General features: G+C 39.6%; 1 protein-coding gene and 1 pseudogene across 1 annotated transcript in view; one reads left to right on the forward strand and one right to left on the reverse strand.

The window, feature by feature from the left end:
- Nucleotides 1–24442, forward strand: part of lrrc75a (leucine rich repeat containing 75A) — a 122526-nt gene that overhangs the window by 6531 nt on the left and 91553 nt on the right. Inside the window, exon 2 of the mRNA XM_017434169.3 lies at nt 6477–6605. Coding sequence (XP_017289658.1) covers nt 6477–6605 — 129 coding nt within the window. The remainder of the gene's footprint in view (nt 1–6476; nt 6606–24442) is intronic.
- Nucleotides 746–1066, reverse strand: LOC112451281 (annotated as a pseudogene).

Consider the following 24442-nt stretch of genomic DNA (forward strand, 5'->3'; position numbering starts at 1 on the left):
CCCAGGAACAACATCAGACATCTCAGTCCAGAAATGTGCAGTTCTAGGCACAGCCAAGATACTGCGCAGAACCCTCAAGCTCCCAGGCCTCTGGTAGAGGACCCGAGCTCAGAGGATGAAACAAAGACCACCCGCGGAGGGTGAGAAGGGAACTTTTTTATTATAAAAGAGGATTTAGGAGACATTATGTATGCATCCATCCATCTATTTTACCTACTTGGTCCCATTCAAGGTCCCAGGGATCTGGTGCTTATCTCCAGCAGTCAATTGTGAGAGGTGAGGTACAGGTAGACAGGTCACCAGTTTGTCACAGGGACAACTGGATATAAACAAGACAGATAATCATTCACCCACACACTTCTAGTAACAATTTAGAGCAGCCTATTAACCTAAAATTCATGTTTTTTGATTGTGGGAGGAAACCAGAGTACTCAGAGAAAACCCATGCATACACAAGGAGAATATTTTAACTTCATGAAGAGGCCCTCAGCCTGGAGTCAAACTAGCAACCTTCTTGCTTCAAAGCAACACTGCTGACCAACTGCTCCACCATAGCAGATTTTATGTTAACATAAGTGAATGAAATCTGTAAAGTTCAATTCAAAGATACTTTATTAATACAAAGGGAAATTAAATGTTGTTGTAGCTCATAATCCTGGTTTTGTTAAAGAGTTTTTATAGATGCTGATGGCTGTGGGCAGGAAGGATCTCTTGTAGCCGTCTGTCCCGATGTGTCCTCGATCCTGGTGTCCTCAAAGAGTCCCACCAGGTGAGCCTCGCTGGCCTCCTGCGGAGCCATGACGGCTGTGCTCTGAAAGCTCAGGTCAGTCTTGAAGTCCTGGGCGATCTCCCGGACCAGGTGCTAGAAGGGCAGCTTCCGGATGAGCAGCTCGGTGGATTTCTGGTATTGGTGGATTTCCCTGAGAACCACGGTACCGAGCCTGTAGAGATGAGGCTTCTTCACTCCGCTGGCCAGGGCGCTCTTGCTGGCAGCTTTGGTGGCGAGCTGCTTCCTGGGAGCTTCACCTCAGGTGGATTTACGGGCTGTCTGCTTGGTTCTGGCCATGACTGGACTTCAGGGTTCTTCACATTTAACACGTGTTGTCATGGTTACGCATCATAACAAAATGTCCAAAAGTAAAAAAGGTTTCAGTAAAAATCCTTCCAGCTGCACAGCATCCGATACCAGAGGAAATAATTATCAAAAAAAGGGATTTACATCAAGAAAAAAAAGGAATAACATTTTCAAAAGCAATATCTCAGAATGAATGTAACAGAGCTACTCCAACATGCAGCCATCTTGAGCGGTGCAATTCTAGAAGGTTTTTTATTTTTGTAAAATAGTCATTTTTCAAGGCTAAAAAAATAATGGTTTGTATAAAATGTAAACTATTTTTAGGTAATTTTGTCAGTAGTGTTTGTTTATTTATTTATTTTCTTGATGCAAACTTGTCATGGGTCATTTTAGTAAGAAGTTTGATAATTAGGGGGAAATGCTGACTTGCTGTTCTCTCCATGAAATGAGCAGAACAATACTACTCTTTAAGTATAAAACTAAATTGCCCTGAAGGCTTAACTTATCATACCATTGAGATGCACAGGAGCAAAATAATTCAGTTCCATTTTTTTTAGGAAAAAGTATTGAAAGTTATGTTAAGAAAGTTGTATTGTTTACCTAACTGTGTTGTCTTTACAATAAATTTTTAGAAGTACAGACATTCAGCCTGTCTTGTTATTCTTGCGGCTATATTGATAGTCTACAATTAAGTTGGAGGTTTAGGCACACAAAGTCTTTGTTCAAATGGTAAGATCAATTGTTTATCACATAATTAGAGCCAGTGCATAACTAGTGTTTGTGTTGTGTGGAAAACTAAAGAAACCTCCAAATCATAACACATGAAGAAGACAGCTGTAAATATTTGTTTTCTGTAGTTAATCAGTTGTAGATGTACAGTACATCTAATAATTACGTTTCATGAGTTTTATTACAACAAATGGTGTCATGCAAAAACATGGAAGTTTATTATCAGCTAATGCAGCATTCTTTAACAACGGTATGCAGTTTTTAGGAAAAGTGGTTTTATACCCTGAATAATTAATTAAAATAAACAGGCTAACCATTAGCCTAGCCTGGATGAAGACTTTTCCCTCTCCTTACCCTGTGCTGTTTGATAGATGTCATAATTAATAAGGCACTAACTATTGTTAACTATTTGACAGAAAATCTCTTCAAAATCAACTGGACTGTCCCTTTAAGTATTAGTGAAAGAATTATAACTTTAAGCATGAGCATGGAACAAGCTCAAAAACAACTAATCAAACTACTTTGGAAGTATGATTTCTCATATCCTTATATGAAGTGTTTATCCCTTTTTAGGAAAGATTTATAAGGACTAGAACGTTTTTTCATTTACTCTGGATTCCTTTTAGTTTTTATGCTTAAGTAAGCTAAGTATTTGGTAGCGTTGCCTGTTGAATATGTCCTTTAATTTAAAGCACCAATAGCTAACCTAACCATGAGATTTTTAAAAATACAGCAGTTTTAAAATGTATCAACAGTATAAAAAGTATTTTTAAAAATGTGTAGCTAGTGGGGATTTCCTTTCAGATCAGAATGCAGGGCATGTTGGTAGTAAAGTGTCATTTTCAGACTTTTAAAATCATCAAATGTGGAACTGAACTTGCATTAATTAAAAGTGAATGTCTTAATGGCTTGCGTCTTTTACTCTGAAACTCTGGTAAAGATAGAAAGTCAAAATGTCCAACTTTTGGGAGCTACAATGTTGCAGCTCCCACATGCACTCTTATGACACTTTTTAAAGTGTCAAAAATCTAATTCAAACTAAACATATTAAAATATTGCATTATTGATAACACAAGGTAAGACCTATGTGAATCAATAAAAATGAACAATTATCAGATATGTATTTTTATTTTTTAGTCAGAAAAACGTCCCATTTGATCACATGAAGGGTTGAACTTTAAAATTGTACTGCAGCCAGCCACTAGGGGGCACTTGTCCTTTTGAAGCTTCAACATCTGGCTTCCAGCTCGGTCTCTACCTATAATAAATCTTCATGTCTTACTCCCACCTGCTTGTGCAGTGATACATGGAGCTGGTCTACAAACATGACAAATTATTGCTTCATGAAACCACAAATAGGTCTTTATCAGGTGTTAGAATTTATGGCAACTACAATTTTGACATTGTGAGAAAACTAAAAAAATATTTCAGACTTTTTGTCTGTTTCACATTAGTGCCAAAATATAAAACAAAAAGTTGTTGATGAGAAAACTGCATTTTTCTTATTTGCTACGTTGCTGCTAATGCCACTGGGATCTGAAAATACAGCAGCTGATTAAAATGTATGTGTCATGCATTCAAAGCTGCTGTCATTATTTGCTACCGTTCCTACGCAGAACAGGCAGCATGAAGACCTCAGTGACTCATAGCTTTCTGGAAGAGTCTAAACTTTTTAAATGGTCAGTTCTGTTGTTTCTGAGTGTGCAATAAATTTTCTACAAAGCAATCCAAATAAGAAATCTTCCCACTGAGCGACAAATAAATTTATTTTATCTTATTCTGTCAAAAACAAGTTATATCTGCAGACACTCTAAACAAGTGAAGGCCAAAAAGTCTGTGGAGATTCTTCCAAAATCCTGTCGCCAGTAAAACATGCATACAGACTGATAAAAGAGCTGTACAATATACAGTTTGCCTGTGTCTTAAAACCAAAACTAAATTCTCTCACTTACAAGCCCAACAACTGAAGTGCACTACCACCAGAGTGTAGACTCTGGTGGGACCGTGTAAACTGGGATTTAGCTGCTGGGCTGGAAATAAAGAAAGAAACCTAATTAAATTAAAGGTCTAGTTGTTCCTACCTGCCTCAAGTCAGCCACCATTGTTCCAGTGCCAAAGAAAAATATAGTGAGATGCCTACATGACTTCTGCCCAGTTGCTCTAACTTCCATCATTTCTAAATGCTTTGAGCGACTTATCATCCCTCATATCAGATCTGCTATCCCAGACGATCTTGACCAACATCAGTTTGCATATAGGTGCAACAGGTCAACAGAGGATGCACTCCACATCTCTCTCACTCATTTAGAACGTAAACATTCATATGTAAGGCAGCTGTTTGTGGACTTTAGTTCAGTCTTTTAATACAGTTATTCCACAGAAACTTGTCAAAAAACTGAGCGATCTGGGTCTGGGTAGTTCACTATGTTCATGGATATTGGATTTCTTGAGCAATAGACCCCAATGTGTCAGAATGGAGGAGCAAACATCTTTGACCATCATCTTAAACACAGGCACACCGCAGGGATGTGTTCTTAGCCCCCTCCTCTGTTCACTCTTCACGTACGATTGCTCCTCCATCCACTCTTCCAGTTCTATTATAAAGTTTGCTGACGACACCACCATTGTGGGTCTGATCACAGACAACAACGAATCAGCCTACAGAGAGGAGGTTGAGCAGCTGATAACGTGGTGCAACAATAACAATCAGGTTCTGAATCAGTCTAAAACCAAGGAGATGTTATAGATTTTAGAAGATCCACACACACTGAACCCATGGCTCTCTATAGAAATGGAGTGCAGGTTGAAAGAGTGGAGAGCTTTAAGTTTCTTGGAGTGCACATCTCGGCTAATCTCACCTGGGCCTCCAACACCTGACACTTAGTGAGGAAAGTGCAGCAGAGACTGTACTTCCTTAGGAAGCTTCAACAGTCCTACCTTCTTCTACGACTGCTGGTTAACTTCTACAGGGCTACCACTGAAAGCATACTGACATACTGCTGCACAGTTTGGTTTACCAGCTGTACAGCACAGGACAAGAAAAATCTGCAACGAGTGGTGAAAGAAGCAGAAAATATCATGGGCACTTCACTTCCCCCCGCTCAGCAATGTCTATATCTGCCGGCTTCAAAAGAAGGCCATCTGCATTTTAACAGACTCTACTCACCCTGGTCATTCTTTGTTTTCTGTCCTTCCCTCTAAGATGAGGTTCAGACAATTAAAAACAAAGACTAATAGATTGAGACACAGTTTTTATCCTCAGGCTGTGAAAGCTATCAAACCTCCTCAACCTTGACAAATTCTTTCATTGTTAGGTATTGATACATCTTGATGGTCAGTCACAGGTCCCCTCTCACCCTAAATTGCACATGTCACATTAATGGTGTAATACATTTTTTATTTTATTTATTTTATTAGTAGTTAAATGTATTGTGTATGTTATCCTTTTATTCTGCCGAAGGGAAAGAAGTTGATAAATTTGTTTCATTGTTTAACATTGTTCTTAACATTGTATTATCAGTGACAATAAAGATTCTATTCTATTCTAAAATGATCAAGGAAACCAAGGGAACCTGTGACCTTTTTTTAATCATTTGGGAATAACTATATTTTTGTCTCACTGCTGGTTATGAACAGGACAAATAGGCAGTATTTTATTTCCACACACACACACACATTTATCAAGGTGTTTAAGATGAAATAGCTTCTAAAGTGAAGATTTTATTTTCAAACAAGTATTTTTTGGCCTATAATGAAGCATATTGAATGAGTTAGATTGCTTTAGACTTAACCAGTGAGAGTGAAGACTGTGACAAAAACATTTGTTACGTTTTTCAAAACACCAGCAACTCTTTGGCCTAATTGTCTCCTGTTCTTAACGTGGTGTTGTCCATCATGTTGACTTTTTAGGACTTAACAAGGATGCTGTCCATGTGTGATGCTCCACCAACAAATGTATTCCTTTGTCAGCTTTGATAATTCTAGACAAATATTATTTTTTTCTGTCACCAACAATGAGACACATTGACAGCAGGAAGCTATGCCACAAGCTTTAATTTAATGCTTTGAGTGAGTCACTGAGTTACACAAAGCAGGAAATGTAAAAATGAAACTGTAGTTAAAACACATGAATGGACTGACTTTTCATGAATGCATTTGAAACTTGTATAATGTATATTGTTTATAATAAAAAAAATGTTTGAATCGTGGGCGGCATGGTGGACCAGTGGTTAGCATTGTTGCCTCACAGCACGAAGGTCTGCCTCTCTTTCTGTGTGGAGTTGACATGTTCCCATGCACATGTGGGTATTCTCCATCTTGACAGTTTCCTCCCACAGACCAAAAACATGCATGTTAGGTTGATTGGTAACGCTAAATTGTCCCTAGGTGTGAATAAGAGAGTGAATGGTTGTTTGTCTCTATGTGGCCCTGTGATGGACCTATGATCTGTCCAGGGTGTCCCCCACCTCACACTGAGTAACTGCTGGAGACAGGCACCAGCTCCCCGCAACCCAGAAAGGAAAAAGTGGGTAAATGAAGGAATGGATGGATGGATAAACTTTAATGTTAATTTTTTGTAGCATTCTTTTACTTTTCATTTGTTTGCTTCATATCACTATAAAAACTACAAGGTTCTCAATAGTTACATAAACTGTAAATATTTTGTGTGTAGGACTTGGGCATGGAGTCAACATCTCTGGATGACGTGTTGTATCGCTACGCCAGCTTCCGAAACTTGGTTGATCCCATCACACATGACCTGATCATCAGCCTGGCAAGATATGTCCACTGCCCCAAAACGGTACGACATCACAATCACTGGCCTGACTCTAACAGATATATAAAACTAAATATAACCCAATAGCAAATATTTCTCCCTCAAAAAGCTGTGAAACTCCACACAAGCACAGTCACATGAAGCAAAGCAACCAATCCAATGTTAAGAATGTCTAAAAAAATATTGCTGATAACAGTAAACACAGTAATGCATCCTCCCTCTCTCTCTCTCTCTCTCTCTTCCTTACACACGCACATATACACACATATAAGCATTGTGAATCACTGTATTGCTGCTATCAGATGACCTCCTGATTCAGTCTGTACAACACTATAAGGTTATAAAAGAGCTCTAAGTAATTGTGTGTTTGTCTGTGTCACTGAGCTCTTTGTGTTTGTTCATTCATATTGTCCAGTATCTCACTAAGGGGGTGGGGGGTTAGGGTGGAGTGAGGATGTGCTTAGGGCATGGCAGAAGTCATACTGAATGAATAATGCAGGGAGGAAGAGGAGTGATGGAGAAGATAGGAATTAAAAGGCCTGATGTGTAATGTCAGGGCAGTTGTTCAAACATCGTTACCTTTAAGTGAATTATGTCTCTTCTTTAAATCTGTCTTCCTTAAAAAAAAAACTAGAACAGACCACAGGTATTATTATATGGTAAGGTATCTGTACCAGCCACAAACAATAACAAAACATTTTGGTATGATAGGATAATTGTTCAAATCTTTGATTTTTTGATCTGTGTCCATTACATTTTCACTCTAAGTCACAAAGACCTTGTGAAATACAATAATTCTTTTTTTTTTTTTTTTTTTTTTGTAATTCAAATTTTATTGATTTTCTGAATATTACACATAAGGCACAAACAAACACAAACGGCTGGTAAAGGCTGGTGCATCCCCCCTCCCCCTCCCAGTCCCAGGGTACTGCTATACATCATATGCATGTTACAGTGTTAGTTCGGAAAACATACAGTAGCTGGGAAAAAGTTGATTGTCCAGAGAAATCAGAAAGCTTCCTCCTGATAAATCACACAGAGGCTGTAGTTCTTTTCAATGTGTCCCAAAAGCTATCCCATTCCATGTCCATGTCTCTGTTTCCTTCCATGTTGTTAAGCATGGCTTCATAGGAAGCTGTGTCCGCCATTGATTTAATCCACTCATTTAGCTCGGGGCACTTTGTGGTCTTCCAATGTCTTAAGATGATCCTGCATGCTGTCACCAGGCCGACCACCACAACTGTAAAAACTCCTTTTGGGGTGTTCGGCATTTGAGATCTGTCTCCCAGTAAACACAGTTCTGGAGTCTGAGGGATCTCTGAGCCAAGCCATGCACTCAGAGCCTCCAAGATTTTAGTCCAAAATGGTGAAACCAGAGAACAGTCCCAAAAGCAGTGCAAATATGTGCCCACCTCTTTCTTACATTTCCAACACATTGTCTGACATTATTTCCATTCTATGTTGCCTAGTAGGCGTATGATAATATTTATGTAACACCTTATATTGTATGAATTTACTTCTGGCCTCTTTTACATATTTACCACTGTCTGACAACACACTCAACCATTTTTCTTTTCTATTCTCAAGTCTCTCTGCCATAAAAGTTTAATATTTGACAATTCACTGCTCAATTTATAATTTAGCAGCTTATAAAATTGAGAGGTAGTGTGTCGGTCACGTGGCATCCTAATATAGTTCAATATATCATTTTCTACAATCTTTTTAAATTTTGATGTAACACAATGTCTCATCTGTAGATATTTCCAAAAATTTGCTCTCCCTTCCAAATTAAATGTGTGAGTTCGTTGAAGTACATGAATTGCCCATCTTTATACAAATCCCCAATGGCGCATATACCATGTGAATGCCACTGTCTCCAAAACGCAGGTGTTTTATCAATACATATAGCAGGATTATTCCAGAGAGACGCATATTTCTCTACCTGATGTGGAAGCTTTAATAGTTTGTGTACCGTTGACCAAACTTTACAAGAATGAACATAGACTGGGTTTGTTGTGTCGATCTTTTGAGATAATTTGTGTTTTGGGTCAAGCGGCAAACAAATATCACTTTCAATATTTAACCATTCTTTCCCATTCTCGCCTTCCCAATGTTTAACTAATGTAGCCATCTCAAAAGACAAACAACAGAGCCTAGGATCCGGAAGTCCTAGAACACCTTTTTCCTTAGGAGCATACAATTTTTCTAGTTTCTAGTTTTTCTAGCTTCCTGTAGCATATGAATTGCATCCCTTCCTTTAGAGCTTTTGATGTGCTTCTATCGAGAATAGGATACATAACTTCATTGAAATCCCCTGCTAATATTGTTTGTCCTTCCATATCCCCCAATATACTATTTATATTGTGGAAGAAGTTAGGGTCCTCTTTATTGGGCGCATATATGTTGCAGAGTATAATATTTACCCCTTATAATAATACGATAATACATCTAAACGTTAGATGTCACCCGTCAGTAAACCCAAGAAGAAGAAGAAGGTGGCGCACCCTGCCCGTCAATGTATGACGAGAAGGGGCTTCCCGATGCGTCAATACGCGACGCAAAGGGAGCCTGCCCAAGCGTCCAAATGTGACAAGATGGGAGTGAGAATGTGTTGCCCTGCCCCCTGATCCCCAACCTACTCTGTGAGTGCACACAGCCAATAAGAAAACAATTTACATGGGCAATGAACATTCCCGTCATGTAAATGAAAAGAAACCTAAATGAAAATTAAAAGAATAATAAACAACTTAGTACTTATTCTATTGCTGCTGTCTAAGGCAGCTGAAAAAAGGATAACTAAGAGATAAATCTTATCAGGTCCGTGGAACTCTGCTTTGCTCTGTTCATGATGACAGGTGGCAAGGTCTGCCTCCCGACTGTCAGACTTAGCATCTGCTTGTCAGGAATGGTGGAGACGGAGGCGAACCCAGAACGCAGACTCATTATAAAAGGAACAGAAACTAATTTATTAAGCTAAAGAAACAAAAAGAAAACAAAAGCTGACGTGGCAGCAAAACAAAAAGACAAACTGAGCATGAGCACGGAGCAACAGAACCAGAAAAAGACGGCAAGACAACAGGCAAACAATGACAATGGACCAGCGGAGTACAGACAGAAATGACCGGGTTTTAAAGTGCTGAGGATAATCAGGTAAGTGGGGACAGGTGACATGATTAGCAGAACTCTGACAGGTGTAAGTGGGCGTGGCAGGAATGCAGAGAGAGAGAGATAGACTGAGGAGGAATGAGAAAGTGAAAAACACGAAAACAGAAACTAAACACAACCCAATAAAACTAAATCAGAAATGAAACAAACACCAGAAAAAACCCAAATCATCACACTGCTGTGGGGCTCCCAGGAATTACATCATTCGGCTGAATTTGGGGTGTTCTCCCCCTGCTCGTTCTCCACCCGGCTCTCCTCGTTGGAAAAACTTCTCTCATTTTTACCCTTCCACCTCACGCGAAGTGTGGCTGAAAACGCCAGGGTGTATTTAGCATTGCACTCCTGCAAATTTCTTTTCACTGCGGTGAAGGCCTTCCTCTTCTCCGCCAGTTCTTTAGTCATATCCGGAAACACTGATAGCCTGCATCATGGCCACTCAAACCCGCGCTTCTCCTTAGCTGCCATGATTACTTTATCCCTCGCTGATTGCCTCAGGAATCGAATAAGAACCGGTCTCGGGGCTCAATTTGGGTCGGGCAGTGGTGCGAAGGCCCGGTGGGCTCGCTCAATCTCAAACTCAGCCTCATCATGAACTCCAAGCCCCTCGGTTAGCATCTTCCCGACACAGCTCAAAAGTGTCCCATCAGCCCCGATAGTCTCTTTCAGCCCAATAACTCTTACATTATTCCTCTTACTGTGATTTTCTAGAACTTGCATGCAGTCCAGCATGGCTTCCATTCGCTTACTTCTCTCACCAGTTGCGGTGTGCAGCCGCTCTGAAGTATCCTCCAAGCGGGAGATGCGTGTTTCAGCCTCCGTTAGCCTTTCTTGCATTGCAGCCACTGCTGTATTCAATTCAGACGTCGTCTGGTTTATTATGGAGACATCAGCAGCTATGCTTTGTAGCATGTTACTCATTTTAACCACTTCCGAGAACAAACTTGTTAGATTCGGAGGAGGAGGTGTTTTCCCCCGTTCCTCCTCATGTGGAGGGCTGTTGCGAGTCGACACGCAGCCTTCGTTGCAGCCATTGCAGGATTAAGATGCTTTTTTTCAGAAAAAAAGAGTCCACAAGTCTGCACCCCTACCTCACTTACGGAGAGCAATACCAAATAGGAGCCCCTTACCACAGTATAGTCATCTAATTAAATGTCGGGAACGGCGGGCCGTTAGCCAGCTGCCATCTTGTTCGCCTGCCCACGTGACTCCCAAATCTAATAATTCTACTTTTAACTTTTTTGTGAAAATAAGATGATGGATACAAAAAGTAAATATACACTCCAGCACAAAACTAACAGTCATGAAATATAGCCATTTATTAAAAGGGACCTATTATGCAAAGTTCACTTTTTGCATGTTTTTGTACTTCCATTTGGGTATCTACTGCTTCTAGAAACAGTCCAAGTGCAAAAGAAAAAAATACCCAGCCATTTTTTAACAAAAAGTAAATGTTTTCTGGTGTCTGCAAAACGACCTGTTTCAAAAACCTCAGGATTGTTGCACAATCCCCGTTACCTAGCAACCCCAAACTGAGCCCAGCCCCTCACCTAGTAACCAAAGTAAAGCTCCACCCACTTCATTACAAGAAGACCGTCACGTTTGTTCTGCTGGTTTTACAGCTGAACAATGTCTGCTGGAAAAGGAAATTGTTCTTTTGTCAGCTGCAATATAGAACATGTGTCCAGGGTTTCTCCCAGTGTATTATAAGCCTGGAGGGCCGCCAGGCTTTATTGCCCCCGCTGCCAGGCTAAGCTCCGCTTGTTTATTGTAAAATACGTCATTTTTTATACGTTTTTTTTCCACCCGCACCCCCAAAAGTATAAATCTACCTTTCAGATAAATTTATAGTTGAGGCGTTGATCACTGTGTGAGGGTGCGCGCGCCAACAGTGATGCAGTTGCGCTGTCCCCGGCCCTGAGCGAAGGCCCCGCGTGGTGTCGTGTCACGTCACGTGGTCATGCACCTCCCAATTTTTGTAACTTAGAGTGGACCGCGCACGCCACACTTCATTCAAAATGGATTATTTCGGTGCTCTAGCAGAGCTGGTTCGCCTGTATCCGCATTTATATGATCCCTCTGTGAGAGATCACAAAGATAATCAAATGGTTCAAAACCCATGGAAAGAGATTACTGGTGCAGTCGATAAAAAGGAGTGTTTATAGACCACAGAGGGAAGAAATATTAGTCCTATGATGGGCAAATCACAACTAAAACAAATAAGCAAATAAATCAAAAGAAGTCAAACTGAATGCTTTAAGTTAAAACATCCTTTCTGTATCACAGCCAGAAACACAACAGTTCTTCCTCCTGAATACATGCAGCCATATTTGATGTGACAACCATCTGCTCTCTTTTTTAACCATATTTTCACTGGTTACGTAGCGTACTGCCCGTCTTTTCAGAGAATACTGCACCGACAAAAGTGTCAAATATAAACACATACACTTGTAAGATTAAAGGCAGTTCTTACACAGAAATAAATGAGTACCACTATTTCTCTCTTTTTCCCAGAACACAGGGGATTTATTGACACAACTGATCATCTTCAGTATTACCCCAAATCCTGAGGTATCTTTAAAACTGGGCGTACACACGAACATAGCTCCTGTTACCCTTTCCTCTTCCTTAATTGGTAAACTGTATTTTCCCCCACATATCCCCGTTTTTTCAAGATATTGAAAACCAGTACAGGCTAAGATAGGGTTTGTGGTGTTATAAGAATATTGATGTAATTTCTTAAAGTGAGTTAAATATCAAACACGAACATGGTGTGACAACATAAAACACAAAACTAAGAAGCTATGGCTACCCTGTAACTAAGTAACATTAGATGAGTAATACAAGATCATTGTTATCCCAGGACTGGCAGTTTCCATTTGTATAGAATCAAAAACCCTGGTTGGCTGTTTCGTTGTATTGTCCCACAGAAAAAACTATTCTGCGGTCCCATCCCCAATACAGGGCAACCACCAAAAAAGCACAAATGGAACCCAGCCATGGTACCCACAATGATCCAAGACACATAACGCAAATAAAACAATATGACATAGGATGTAAAAGTCAACATATTGTAAAATAAAATATAAAGAAGCGTGACATAAAACAAAATATGAAAAACATGAAGTAAAACAAAATATATATATATATATATATATATATATATATGTCAAACTGAATAAAATATATGCCTTTAGAATGTGAGTGTGCATGTATGAGTATATATTATTTAATATGTATGTATGTCGAGGTGTGTTTGGCTGCCTGTGTCGACTGCATTTGTTGTATATGTGTTGTAATATGGATGTGTAACTGAGTGTAGGTGGATGTAACTCTGTCCATCCAATCCTCGATTGGCTGTAACTGATTGCCTGTCCAGTCCTTTATGTCCAATGATGCTTTCCACAGACATTTATGAACTCTGTTTTTGGGTCCATGACCTCACAGGTCCAGGTGGTCCATGTGTCAGTCCTGCTCATGATTGTCAGCTTCGGTCATCCACCTATACACGGTCACCAGAATTCATTTCCTCAGAATCGGAACAACACAACACAAAAATCCCAATTAGTATTATTATTAAGTTATTCCAACTTTAACAGCCAAAGCTCCTCGTTCTCCCAAAATTTCCTCTAGACCTTTCCTGTAGCATTCTGTGAATCTGTTTTCTGGTTGCTCGTTCTGGTTCCTGGTTGGTCGGCTCCTTAATCATCTCCAGCTGCAGCTGATCAACCCTTTAGCATGCTGGGTATTTAAGACTGCAGAGAAGATCAGATCAGCGATGGAGCATTGCTCGTTTTGGGAGTTCCTGTTCCCTGCAAAATCCTGAAAACCCGTTGGACACAACTGGAAGGAGTTTTTGTGAGCCGCTCACCTGATCTGATCCGTGTACTGCCTGTCTGCCTCCAACCGGTAACCACACCCTCTCCTGCAACAAACACTTCCTGAAAATACTCACAGTGGGATCATCACGTCGAGGCGTCAACCTTCTGCCTGTAAATACTCACTGTTGGATTCCAACGCTGCCTCTCGCCTACATCGCACTGTAAGAAAACAATTCCACCTCCACCTGCCAAGTCTCACCATTCCCTTTAACAACCAAATACTCACCAGTTGTCCTCCTTTCCAGATCCGCTCCCGTTTACCCTCTGGCACTGTAATGGTAAATGGTAAATGGCTTGCACTTATACAGCGCTTTATCTAGTCCAAGGACCCCAAAGCGCTTTGCACTACAATCATTCACCCATTCATCCACTGATGGCGGTAAGCTACATTGTAACCACCCCTGGGGCGGGCTGACAGAAGTGAGGCTGCCATCACACCGGCGCCACCGAGCCCTCTGACCACCACCAGTAGGCAAGGCGGGTGAAGTTTCTTGCCCAAGGACACAATGGCTGAGACAGCTGGAGCAGGGGCTCAAAGCAGCAACCCTCCGATTACAGGACAAACCCCCTACCTCCTGAGCCACTGCCTGTAAATAAACTCACTTACCTTTTATTCAGTCTCTTGAGTCTGTCTGTCACCCGGCTGCTCGCCTTTGACTATTTTGGTAAAACCTGACATTTCCACGACCAGCTGCTCCTAACTGCATTATTCTTTAGCTATGCTTTTAAATTACTCAGTTTAATCATTACAGTACATTTTGCAATTATATGACAGACTCCTTCCATACTCACTAAAATCCAATCAAAAGCTTGTCTGTTCTGTCTTACCATCCTACTTGTCTCATAAAGTTCATCTCCTAGAACCATAAATGGCGTGTGCTAATTTATCCTTGTTAACAGTAAAATAATGCTATTAAATTCAGCATTAGAAATGCTTTGTTTTGTTGTTACATGTAGTGATCCAACATGCAGCCTGTGCCACAAAAAGCACAGTACAGTCCAGCATCTGTCTGTTTTTCAGAGTTCTCTATTAATATTCATTGGCTTTGACGTGAGACGTGTGTTGGTGCCTTGTTTGCACTTTTTATCTATGTTAATTTAATTTATTTGTAAATGTGACTTAAATTAGGATTCAAATTAGGTGCAATTAATTATTTATTATTATTATTATTTATTTATTTTAATTGTATTTTTGTTTTAAAAAGTATTTTTAAAGTGCTTTTTTGTAAAACTGTAGTTGTGTAAATATTTGACACAAATATCTTACAATATCACATAATAAATAGCTATATTTTCAACTTTTCTGTCAATTTTAATCTTTTTTTTTTTTTTACTAAATCATGGTCGGCCGGTGATCGGCCACCTACCACCAGGCTTAGGACCGCTGATTGTCGCTGTCCCAAAGTCAATCCTCAGAGTTTGAATTAATAATGATATAAATGTGCGTCAGATCCGCAGCGTTTAATCCTTCAGGGAGTTTTTATGTTTTGAGATGGGACACTGAGTTGGGGGGCGTGGCCAACAGCTTATTTGCATAAAAGTGACATAGCCCTAAAATGCTCATTCTGAAATGAGCTCAAAACAGGCAGAACTGATCAGGTGAAATCTCAATTTCTGAGAATGATTTTGTGTATTAAATGTAATGAATATGTTTTGTATAGCCTACAGATCTATCCTGACTTATTTAAGGAAGTATATTATGTCCCCTTTAAACAAAAAGAAAATTTCCAGGAGAAACATTTTCTTTTTATGTCAAAAATAATGTTTAAAACATTTGTGAAGCTTTTCAGAACTTAAAGTTTAAACTTATGGGAATGAATTGAGCTAGTTAGAACCAAATGATTTTTATTAAATCATCTGGTCTTAACACATACTACACTGCATCATGATGAAGCACGAAGAAGCACCCCATTTTTATGACCTCTGACCTAGTGTCATCTTTCAGTAACTGTTCTCTCTGAAGTTCATTCTGACCTGAGTGAATCTTGATTGTTTTAGGACACACACTTGTGGGCGTCTAATCAGTTATTCAGATTGTTTACATGCTTTCTTAACCCTTCTGTGGCCTTTGAGTCAAATTGACCCAAAGTTACAATGGCTTCTCTTCCTCTCTTCAGTTCTGAGGGCTTCAGGAGAGTTAAGGCTTGTGAAGAAAAACATCATTAATTGCTGATGTTTATTTTATTATGAAGCCTGTGTAAATATGAGAAATGATTATGGATCATTATTTGTGTACAAACATTCAATATGAGAAATTATTTAAGTGTTTTAACAGACTTTTTCTCTTTTGTCTTACAGGAGAGTTGTACTGAGTTATTAGTGAAAGAATCTTTGAACAGAGTGAGAAAAGCCTTTCTGCTCAACCCAAGGTCTGAAAGTCCTAGTTGTTATCAAACTTTGATAACAAACCGAGGAGAAAACCTTGGCGGGTGATTGCAATTCATTTTATTTGCAGTTCGTTTTTCCGGTTAGTTTTTCCTAGTTCACTTTTGTATTTGTCTTATGAAGAGCTTCCTCCTCAAAGACAAAGTGATGACTGGCCCTCCACAGCTCCTGATCTGATGAAGCACTTATAACTCTATGTAATGAGAGAGATAAAAGAAAAAGTGATTTTGGGTTCGGCCATTTCATCTTAACTGATACAAATTGATAAATAACATCTATTTCGAATCTGATGTTTCATCAAAACTAACCTGACAACCTGGCAGAAATAATAACATCTCCTGACCAAATTATAAAGTGAACTATTTACCAAAATAGTTTAAAGTAGTCCAAATTCTTGCACAGATAAAAAACTAAAACCATTAATTCTAAAATCCAAACATTCTGTTCAAAGAATTCTTCTGTTTCAGATAAATGTATAATCACTATTTTTACCATAGATTATTAAAGTATTACTTGTTGCTGTCTTTTATCTTGATAAATTCCCAGTCAAAGAAATTACTTAATAGTCATTCCTCACAGAAAATTGTTCCTTAAACTCTTAGCATTAGTCTTATTTTTGTTGGGTCATCTTAATTCTTTATTGTTGATTCTTTTTGATTTAGTTTTATGTTTGTAATAAAACCTTAAAGAAAAAATTCAGTTTCCTCCTTTTTTGGTGTAAGTATTACGATAAAGATTTCCCTGTGATTTATGAATTCAGCTGTTGAGATCTGATAATAATAAGGGTGAATAGACCAAATAATCTACTTTTGAGACCCTATAAGGTTTAATTAATCTATTGTTTAGTCAGTCTGACCTGGTGCCCCTGCTTTAAAGAGAGCTTAATATGTGGTAAGTTGAAGAAATGGTTATCATTGTTCCTTATCCTCATCTATCTTCTACAATTGTTTTTTTTTTTTTTTTTCAAAAGACAAAACTAGAAGAAAATACAGAAGATTGTATGAGGGAAAAACTAAGTCTGCCCTCTTTACCTCTGTAAGAATTAAAAGTTAAGGAGACACCAGGTGGTACTAATAAAATAAATGAAGATTTTTGCTTATTCCTTTATTCCTTTCTTTCTCAGCCATGAGCTCATCCACAGCTGCCTCTTTTTCCTCCTCCTTTTTTTGGAATATAAATCCATTTCCATTGATTCTTGGACTTTCAGATGATTGTTTGTCAGTGACTGCTGCAGTAAAAAATATCTCACAGTCAGGCATCTGCTAAAATTTATAGTGTGACATGGATTAGTATCAAGATTTTATAAGAGCTTGCGAAATCTGATATGTAAAAGTTCTTTACAATTTTTGAAATTGCACAGCATGTGTTGGACTTTGTGTGAAGGGTTATAAGGTCAATTCCAAACTACATAGGATTCATCATTTTGCAGAAAGAATGTTTAATGACAAGTGAAAAGCATTTAAAACACTTGTCAGTCTTCAGAAGTGGATGCCTGAAGTTTATCCCGAGATCAGATTGCACAATGTTCAGAGAAATTTCAAAAATCCATGACCCCAATTTCAGACTTATAGACCTTAGTTTGTGCTAACTTTTAGTCTTTCCTCTTTAGCTTCAAAACCTACTACTTCAGTTTCATCTTTGTTGAGCTGAAGAACGCTTTGGCTCATCCAATGGTTGATGTGTTCAATACACTCACTCAGTATTGGACTGTAGTCCCCAGGTGGGGAACTGATGTAGATCTGTGTGTCATCTGCATAGTTATGGTACTTCATCTTGTTGTTTTCCAAAATTTGAGCAAGAGGGAGCATGTAGATATTAAACAGAAGAGGCCTCAAGATGGAGCCTTTTGGAAATCCACATGTAACTTCGTTCAGTGGACTGTACTTATATAGCACTTAGTACTTATATAGCACTTTTCTAGCCAACCGGGCCACTGAAAGTGCTTTACAACACAATCTGTGCCCTCATTCACCCATCCACACACACAGCTCTCTACTACATCTTTACAAAGTTAATCTGAATAAGTCCTTCTATGGTGTCTAATTAGTTCTTTAAACTCCATTCATACACTGATGGGGCACAAATTGAAGGCAGTAAGGGGTTCAGTGTCTTGCTCAGGGACACTTCGACATGTGACTGATGTCAGGAATCAAACCTCCGACTCTCATTGGAGGATGACTGCTCTAACCACCAAACCACAACTGCCCCATCTTGTTCAGCTCAGATATATAGTGACTCATCTACACAAAAAATTCTGTCTTCCAGGTATGATTTGAGCCAATTTAGTGCTGTGCCAAAAATACCTAAACAGTTTTCCAGTTGATCCAGTAATATATTGTAATCAACCATATCGAAAGCAGCACTCAGATCAAATAACTAAGACTGAGACTTTGGTGCTGTCAGTGTTCAGTCAGATATCAGTAAAGACCTTAACCAGAGCCGTCTTGAGTGCTGTGATGACAACAAAAACCCAACTGAAAGATTTCAAAGGCATTGTGTGGTGCCAAGAAGTTATTCAGTGTTGAAACGCAATTTTTTTCAATGATTTTATTCAGAAATGGAAGATTTGATAGTGGTCTATAGTAAGGTTTTAACCTTTCGGGAAGCCACAAAAATTAAACTCTAGTGGTATTTTGGCCTGTTCGAACAAATAATTCCAAAGAACTGAACTATATTGTACCAGTATTCATCCACTCACTGATGGATGGCTGAATGCTGTAAACCTCAGCGGCTCTGTGAACGTCACACATCAGGGGGTCATGGAAAAAGCCGAAAACATCCGAGTGGTTCTTCAATGTTCAGTGTTTACAATAAGCACATGATTTTCTTTCAACTGATGTCGGCTTTAAAACACTTTTTATTTCAGCTTTAACAACTGGCGTCGTTACACTGCTCCTCAAAAAGAACAATCTGAACTCAACACTTGTGAATAACTAAGATTTGGATAGCTCTTATGTGGGAATTACTATCAGAAGTCGGGTTCAGACCACTTCAAAGGGAAGCACCGCTTCAACCCTCATTAATATAGTGGACTGGCTTCACGCCAAAAAAAACGGGCCTTTTGCCAACTAATTTTAATTTTGAAAGAAAGGCAAATGGGGAGGAGGTCATCAGCACAGAGAAGGAGACGAGAAACAGTAACTTTTACTTCAAACATTACGTGAACACACGCTGTCATTAAAAGGTATGAGCTGCTTACAGGCCGACAGCCTGAGATCCGTTTGTGATTCAGAGCAGTTTGTTATTGATGAAAAAATATAAACAATCCATGTGTGATTAAACAAATAACATAGTTTAAACATGTTATTGATTAGTTTATTCTGGTGTGAGAGTTCATAAATGCTACTCTCAAGCTCACTCACATTTTTAATAAGTTAGTATCCAGTTAGCTTTGAATTAGCAACGTTAGCTCTCTCCTGCTGTCTTTATGTTGATTTGCAGTGTTGTGTACTGATGTCATGACAATGATCTGGGGGTAATCAGTTCTCACCATTTCACGTTCCCAACTCGGAGCATGTTGTTTTGTCAGCCATGATGGTCCTGGTGATCATCAGAATCTGACTCTGAAGAGTTTTCATCTGATTGTGGAGATCCAGTTGTCGGTTCAGGTTCATACCGGTATGGTTGTTTATCCATTACTCCCGTGAAGTATTCCAGTATTTCTTCATATTCAAAAAAGGCTTCTTCTTCCATTTCCACTAATAAACAACTGGACAGTAGAGATGTTCTTGTCCGGCCGGACCACAGCACACGTCATGAACCCAGGACGGCAACTCCACCCCACCAATCACCCACTTTGGAATTTATTGACTAAAACACTAAAAACAAGTTATTTAATTTTAGGTCAGAAAAATGGGTCCCTGGAATGTTGTGTGGATGTGTTTGATTAAATAACATTCATGAAATGTCAATTTTTTGAGATTTCATTATAGTTCACCTTAAAGGCCTTTGGAGAAACCCCTCAAACAAGAGATGCATTAACAGTTTGTAAAATCTTTCGGGCCATGCAGTCTGAAAGTTTTTTAAAGAAGCCTATTGGTATGATGTCCAGATGGGGAAAATTTCATATGTTGTATGACATGACATCTTCTAGGCATGACTGGTTTATAGGATGAAATTGTGTTATGTTATCTGAACAGGGTTTAAGTGGTCGCAGAGGCAGCACACATACTACACCTGAGAAAAACAAAGTGATTGCTTGTGTCACAGTCTACTGTTCCTGCCACACCTTCTGCTCTTAGTCCTAAGTTTAGTCTCAGTCCCAGTATTTTTCCTAGCTCATGCCACGCCTCCAGGTCTCATGCCACAGCAATTACCATCATCTGCTTCACCTGTTCCTGTCTCTACAAAGGCTCACTGCTCTCACTTACCCACTGCCAGATTATTGAATGGTTTACCTAAGTAGATGTCCAGCGCTTTCCCACAACCTATGCCTGCCTTGCCGATCACGACTCCATGCCTGAATCTAGACTCTCGTTCCCTGCCTAATCCCAGCCTGATACCTTTACGGATTCTGACCCTTGGATACCGACCTCGCCTTCCCTTCCTGGACTACGTTTACTGGTTAGTGATTATCTGGACTTGGCTTCTCTGCTCTGACCTCCCGGCTCTGACCTCTTGCCTTTTCCTGGACTCGTTCTCTAGCCTAAGTCCTTCACTAATAGCCTTTGCTTCTCTCCATTCACGACCTTCGGTGGTCTTACCTGACCCCGCCTCCATCCAGCTCCACGAAGAGAGAGTAGTTCTGGGAACTAGCGTTCCCATTAGTGTTAAGGCTTCAATAAACATCTTAAAACTTTGTCTTCGTCTGCCTAGTCTGAATCCGGTTACACCAAGCCTTGTCAGGTTGTCTGTTTTTCTTAATCTTATCTGTGAAAAAGGTTGCAAATTTAGTACATGCCCTGATTGCTAAAAGTTGGGAGGGTACCCCACATTTAGCCTGTCGATGGTAGCAAACAGGCCAAATGCATTGTTAAAGTTTTTGGTAATGGTTCCTGAGAAGATGGACTGTCTTGCATTTCTCAATTCTGGGTTATAAATTTGAAGTCTCTCTTTATAAATCTCATAGTAACAAACAACCATTCACCTTTTCATTTACACCGAGGAACAATTTAGAATTACTAATGAACCTAACATGCATAGCTTTGGTCTGCGGAAGAAAACCAGAGTACCTGAAGAAAACCCACATGTGCACTTGCAAACTTCACCCAGAAAGGCCCCAGGCTGGGAGGCAATCTTGCAAACCTTCTTGCTGAGAGTCGACAGCTCTAACCACTGTCCCCGTCATGCTGCCCTAATAAAGTAGTTAGATTAAAAATAAATCTGCAAGTCCTGATTGTCTTGATCTTTACTTTCTTTTGGTCAAGACAGCTGTAGTGTTTTTTTTTCTATAGAATTTTGCTGATGAGCTGTCACCGGTGTGGGAACCAATCTTTTAATGATCCGTTGCACATCGTCCCTTTATTATGAAAAACTTAACATATAACGCCAATACCCAAAATCCCATGTCCAAAAATACCCAAGAACTTTCGTCCTATTGCTTTGACTTCTTTGTAATGAAAGGTTTAGAGAAGACTGTCCTACATTTTCTTAGTAGTACAACTTAAAACAAACTCGGTTCATATTAAGTTTCAATTTTCATATAAGCATGGTCAAGGAACAGAAGATGCTGTTGCCACACTTATTTATATCATTACCAAACACCTAGGCAAACATGGCACATAGGCAAAATCCCTTGTTCTCGACTTTACATATGCCTTTAACCCTCTGAAGCCCTCGTAACTGAAGAGAGGAAGAGAAGCCCATGCAGCTTTGGGTTTATTTGACCCAAAGGCCAAGGGATACAACCCCTTTCTGATTCACTGGCATGCATCCTTATTGACTAACAGAGTCCAGTTAGTTAAAGTTAACGAAACTCTGTCATCTGCTGTCATGAACAATGTTGGGGCCCTTCTGGGATGTGTGAGTTCAGCCATTCTGTTTACGCTTTACACCAATGACTGCCCATACATTTTGAAGTATTTTGAACATACATTTTTACAACTTTATTTAGAATCTCAGACAACCTGGTGCTGCACTAACATGATGTTAATGAAGTTGTACAACAGACTAACAAAAATACCCTTAAAACAAATACAACAAAAACCGAAGAGATCGTATTTAGATCATCATCTGGCGATGAGATTCAAACAGAAGGTACTGATCTGTATATGTTGGTTTCCTGTAGACCTCAGTGTTGAGGCTGTCCTCTCTTTCCATGTGGACCAGACAGTCCAAAAAAGGCAGCTTGTTGTCATTTGCATCCTCTCTGGTGAACTTTATGTTTTTGTCAACAGAGTTAATGAGTCTGATGAACACTTCTACTTCGTTGGCTTGGGTTTTGACCCAGGTATCATCCACATATCTGAACCAATTGCTCGGTGTTCTTCCCTCAAAAGAGTTCAGGGTTGTCTGTTCCACTTCCTCCATGTAGAGATTGGCCACAATGGGTGACACTGGAGATCTCATGACACAGCCATGCTTCTATCTGTGAGAACTGTCATTATACTTGTGGAACTACTTATACATTTGAAATGCAGAGAAAATGGCTGTATTTCACCAACTCAGCCATAAAAACCTAGAAGAAATTATAAATCAATTAAGCTCATCCTCCTGCTGTCTTGATATCCTTCCTACAACCTTTTTTAAGAAGGTTCTTCCTGTCATTGCATCTGACTTGATTCAAATAGTAAACTCATCTCTCTCGTCAGGTGTTTTCCCCCAGGCTCTAAAAACAGCAGTTATCAAACCTCTGTTAAAAAAGAACAATCTGGATAAATCACTATTGCAGAATTATAGGCCAATCTCTAACCTTCCATTCATCAGCAAAATTATTGAAAAAGCTGTATTTCAACAGTTAAATAGCTTATTAACAACGACCAACCGCTTTGACATCTTTCAGTCTGGTTTCCGTGCTCACTACAGCCCTGAGACTGCCCTCGTCAAAGTGTTCAATGATGTCCACATAAATACAGACTATGGAAGAACAACAGTGTTGGTTCTACTGGACCTTATCGCAGCATTTGACACTGTTGACCATGATATATTATTAGAGCGACTGGAGAGCTGGATCGGACTCTTAGACACAGCACTCAGCTGGTTCAAATCCTACCTAAACAACAGAAACTTCTTTGTATCAATAGGCAACTTCTCTTCAGAGCGAACAGAAGTCACATGCGGAGTACCCCAAGGTTCAATCCTGGGACCCCTTCTACTTAATATCTACATGCTCCCACTAGCCCAGATTATAACAAGTAATAACATTAGTTACCATAACTATGCAGATGATACATAGCTCTATATTACGATGTCACCAGGTGATTCTGAACCTATTCTAGCACTGAACAGATGCTTAAAACAAATCAATGCGTGGATGTGCCAAAACTTTCTCCAGCTGAACAGAAACAACACTGAAATTATTATCTTTGGACCTAAAGAAGAACGATCGAAAGTCAGCGCGCAGCTTCAGGTATTACAGCTAAAAACTAGTGATCAGGCCCGAAACCTGGGTGTAGTAATGGACTCAGACCTGAACCTTAAGGGACACATAAAAACAGTTACAAAGTCAGCTTTCTACCACCTGAAGAACATCTCCAGAATTAAAGGAATAATGTCACAACAAGACCTAGAAAAAATTATGCACACGTTCATCTTTAGTGGTCTCGATTACTGCAACAGTGTCTTCACAGGTCTGCTAAAAAAATCAATCAGACAGCATCAGCTGATCCAAAATGCTGCTGCTCGTGTTCTCACTAAGACCAGAAAAACAGAGCACATCATCCCGGTTTTAAAGTCCCTACACTGGCTCCCTGTAGCTCAGAGAATAGACTTTAAAATACTTCTATTAGTTTATAAATCACTGAACGGTCTGACACCACAATACATTAAAGACTTACTATCGTCGTATCAACCCTCCAGAACACTCAGGTCGTCTGGTTCTGGTCTACTTTGTATCCCCAGAACCAGAACCAAACATAGAAAAGCAGCTTTCAGTTTCTTTGCACCATCAATCTGGAACAAACACTCTGAAAACTGCAAAACAGCCGAAACAGTAAATTCCTTTAAATCAAGGCTGAAAACTCACCTGTTTAGAGCTGCCTTTGATTAGTAGTTCAAAAACAAATTCAGGTGAAAAGCTGCTCTGAACAAAATATCTTATTACATATAAACCGGCAGTAAGTCGGACTCGTTTCCGGTGAGAGTTGGACTCCGCCAAGGTTGCCCTTTGTCACCGATTCTGTTCATAACGTTTATGGACAGAATTTCTAGGCACAGCCAAGGTGTTGAGGGGATCCGTTTTGGTGACCTTAGGATTGCATCTCTGCTTTTTGCAGATGATGTGGTCCTACTGGCTTCATCAGACCGTGATCTACAGCTCTCACTGGAGCGGTTCGC

Source organism: Kryptolebias marmoratus, linkage group LG2 (genome assembly GCF_001649575.2).
Source record: "Kryptolebias marmoratus isolate JLee-2015 linkage group LG2, ASM164957v2, whole genome shotgun sequence".
NCBI lineage: Eukaryota > Metazoa > Chordata > Actinopteri > Cyprinodontiformes > Rivulidae > Kryptolebias > Kryptolebias marmoratus.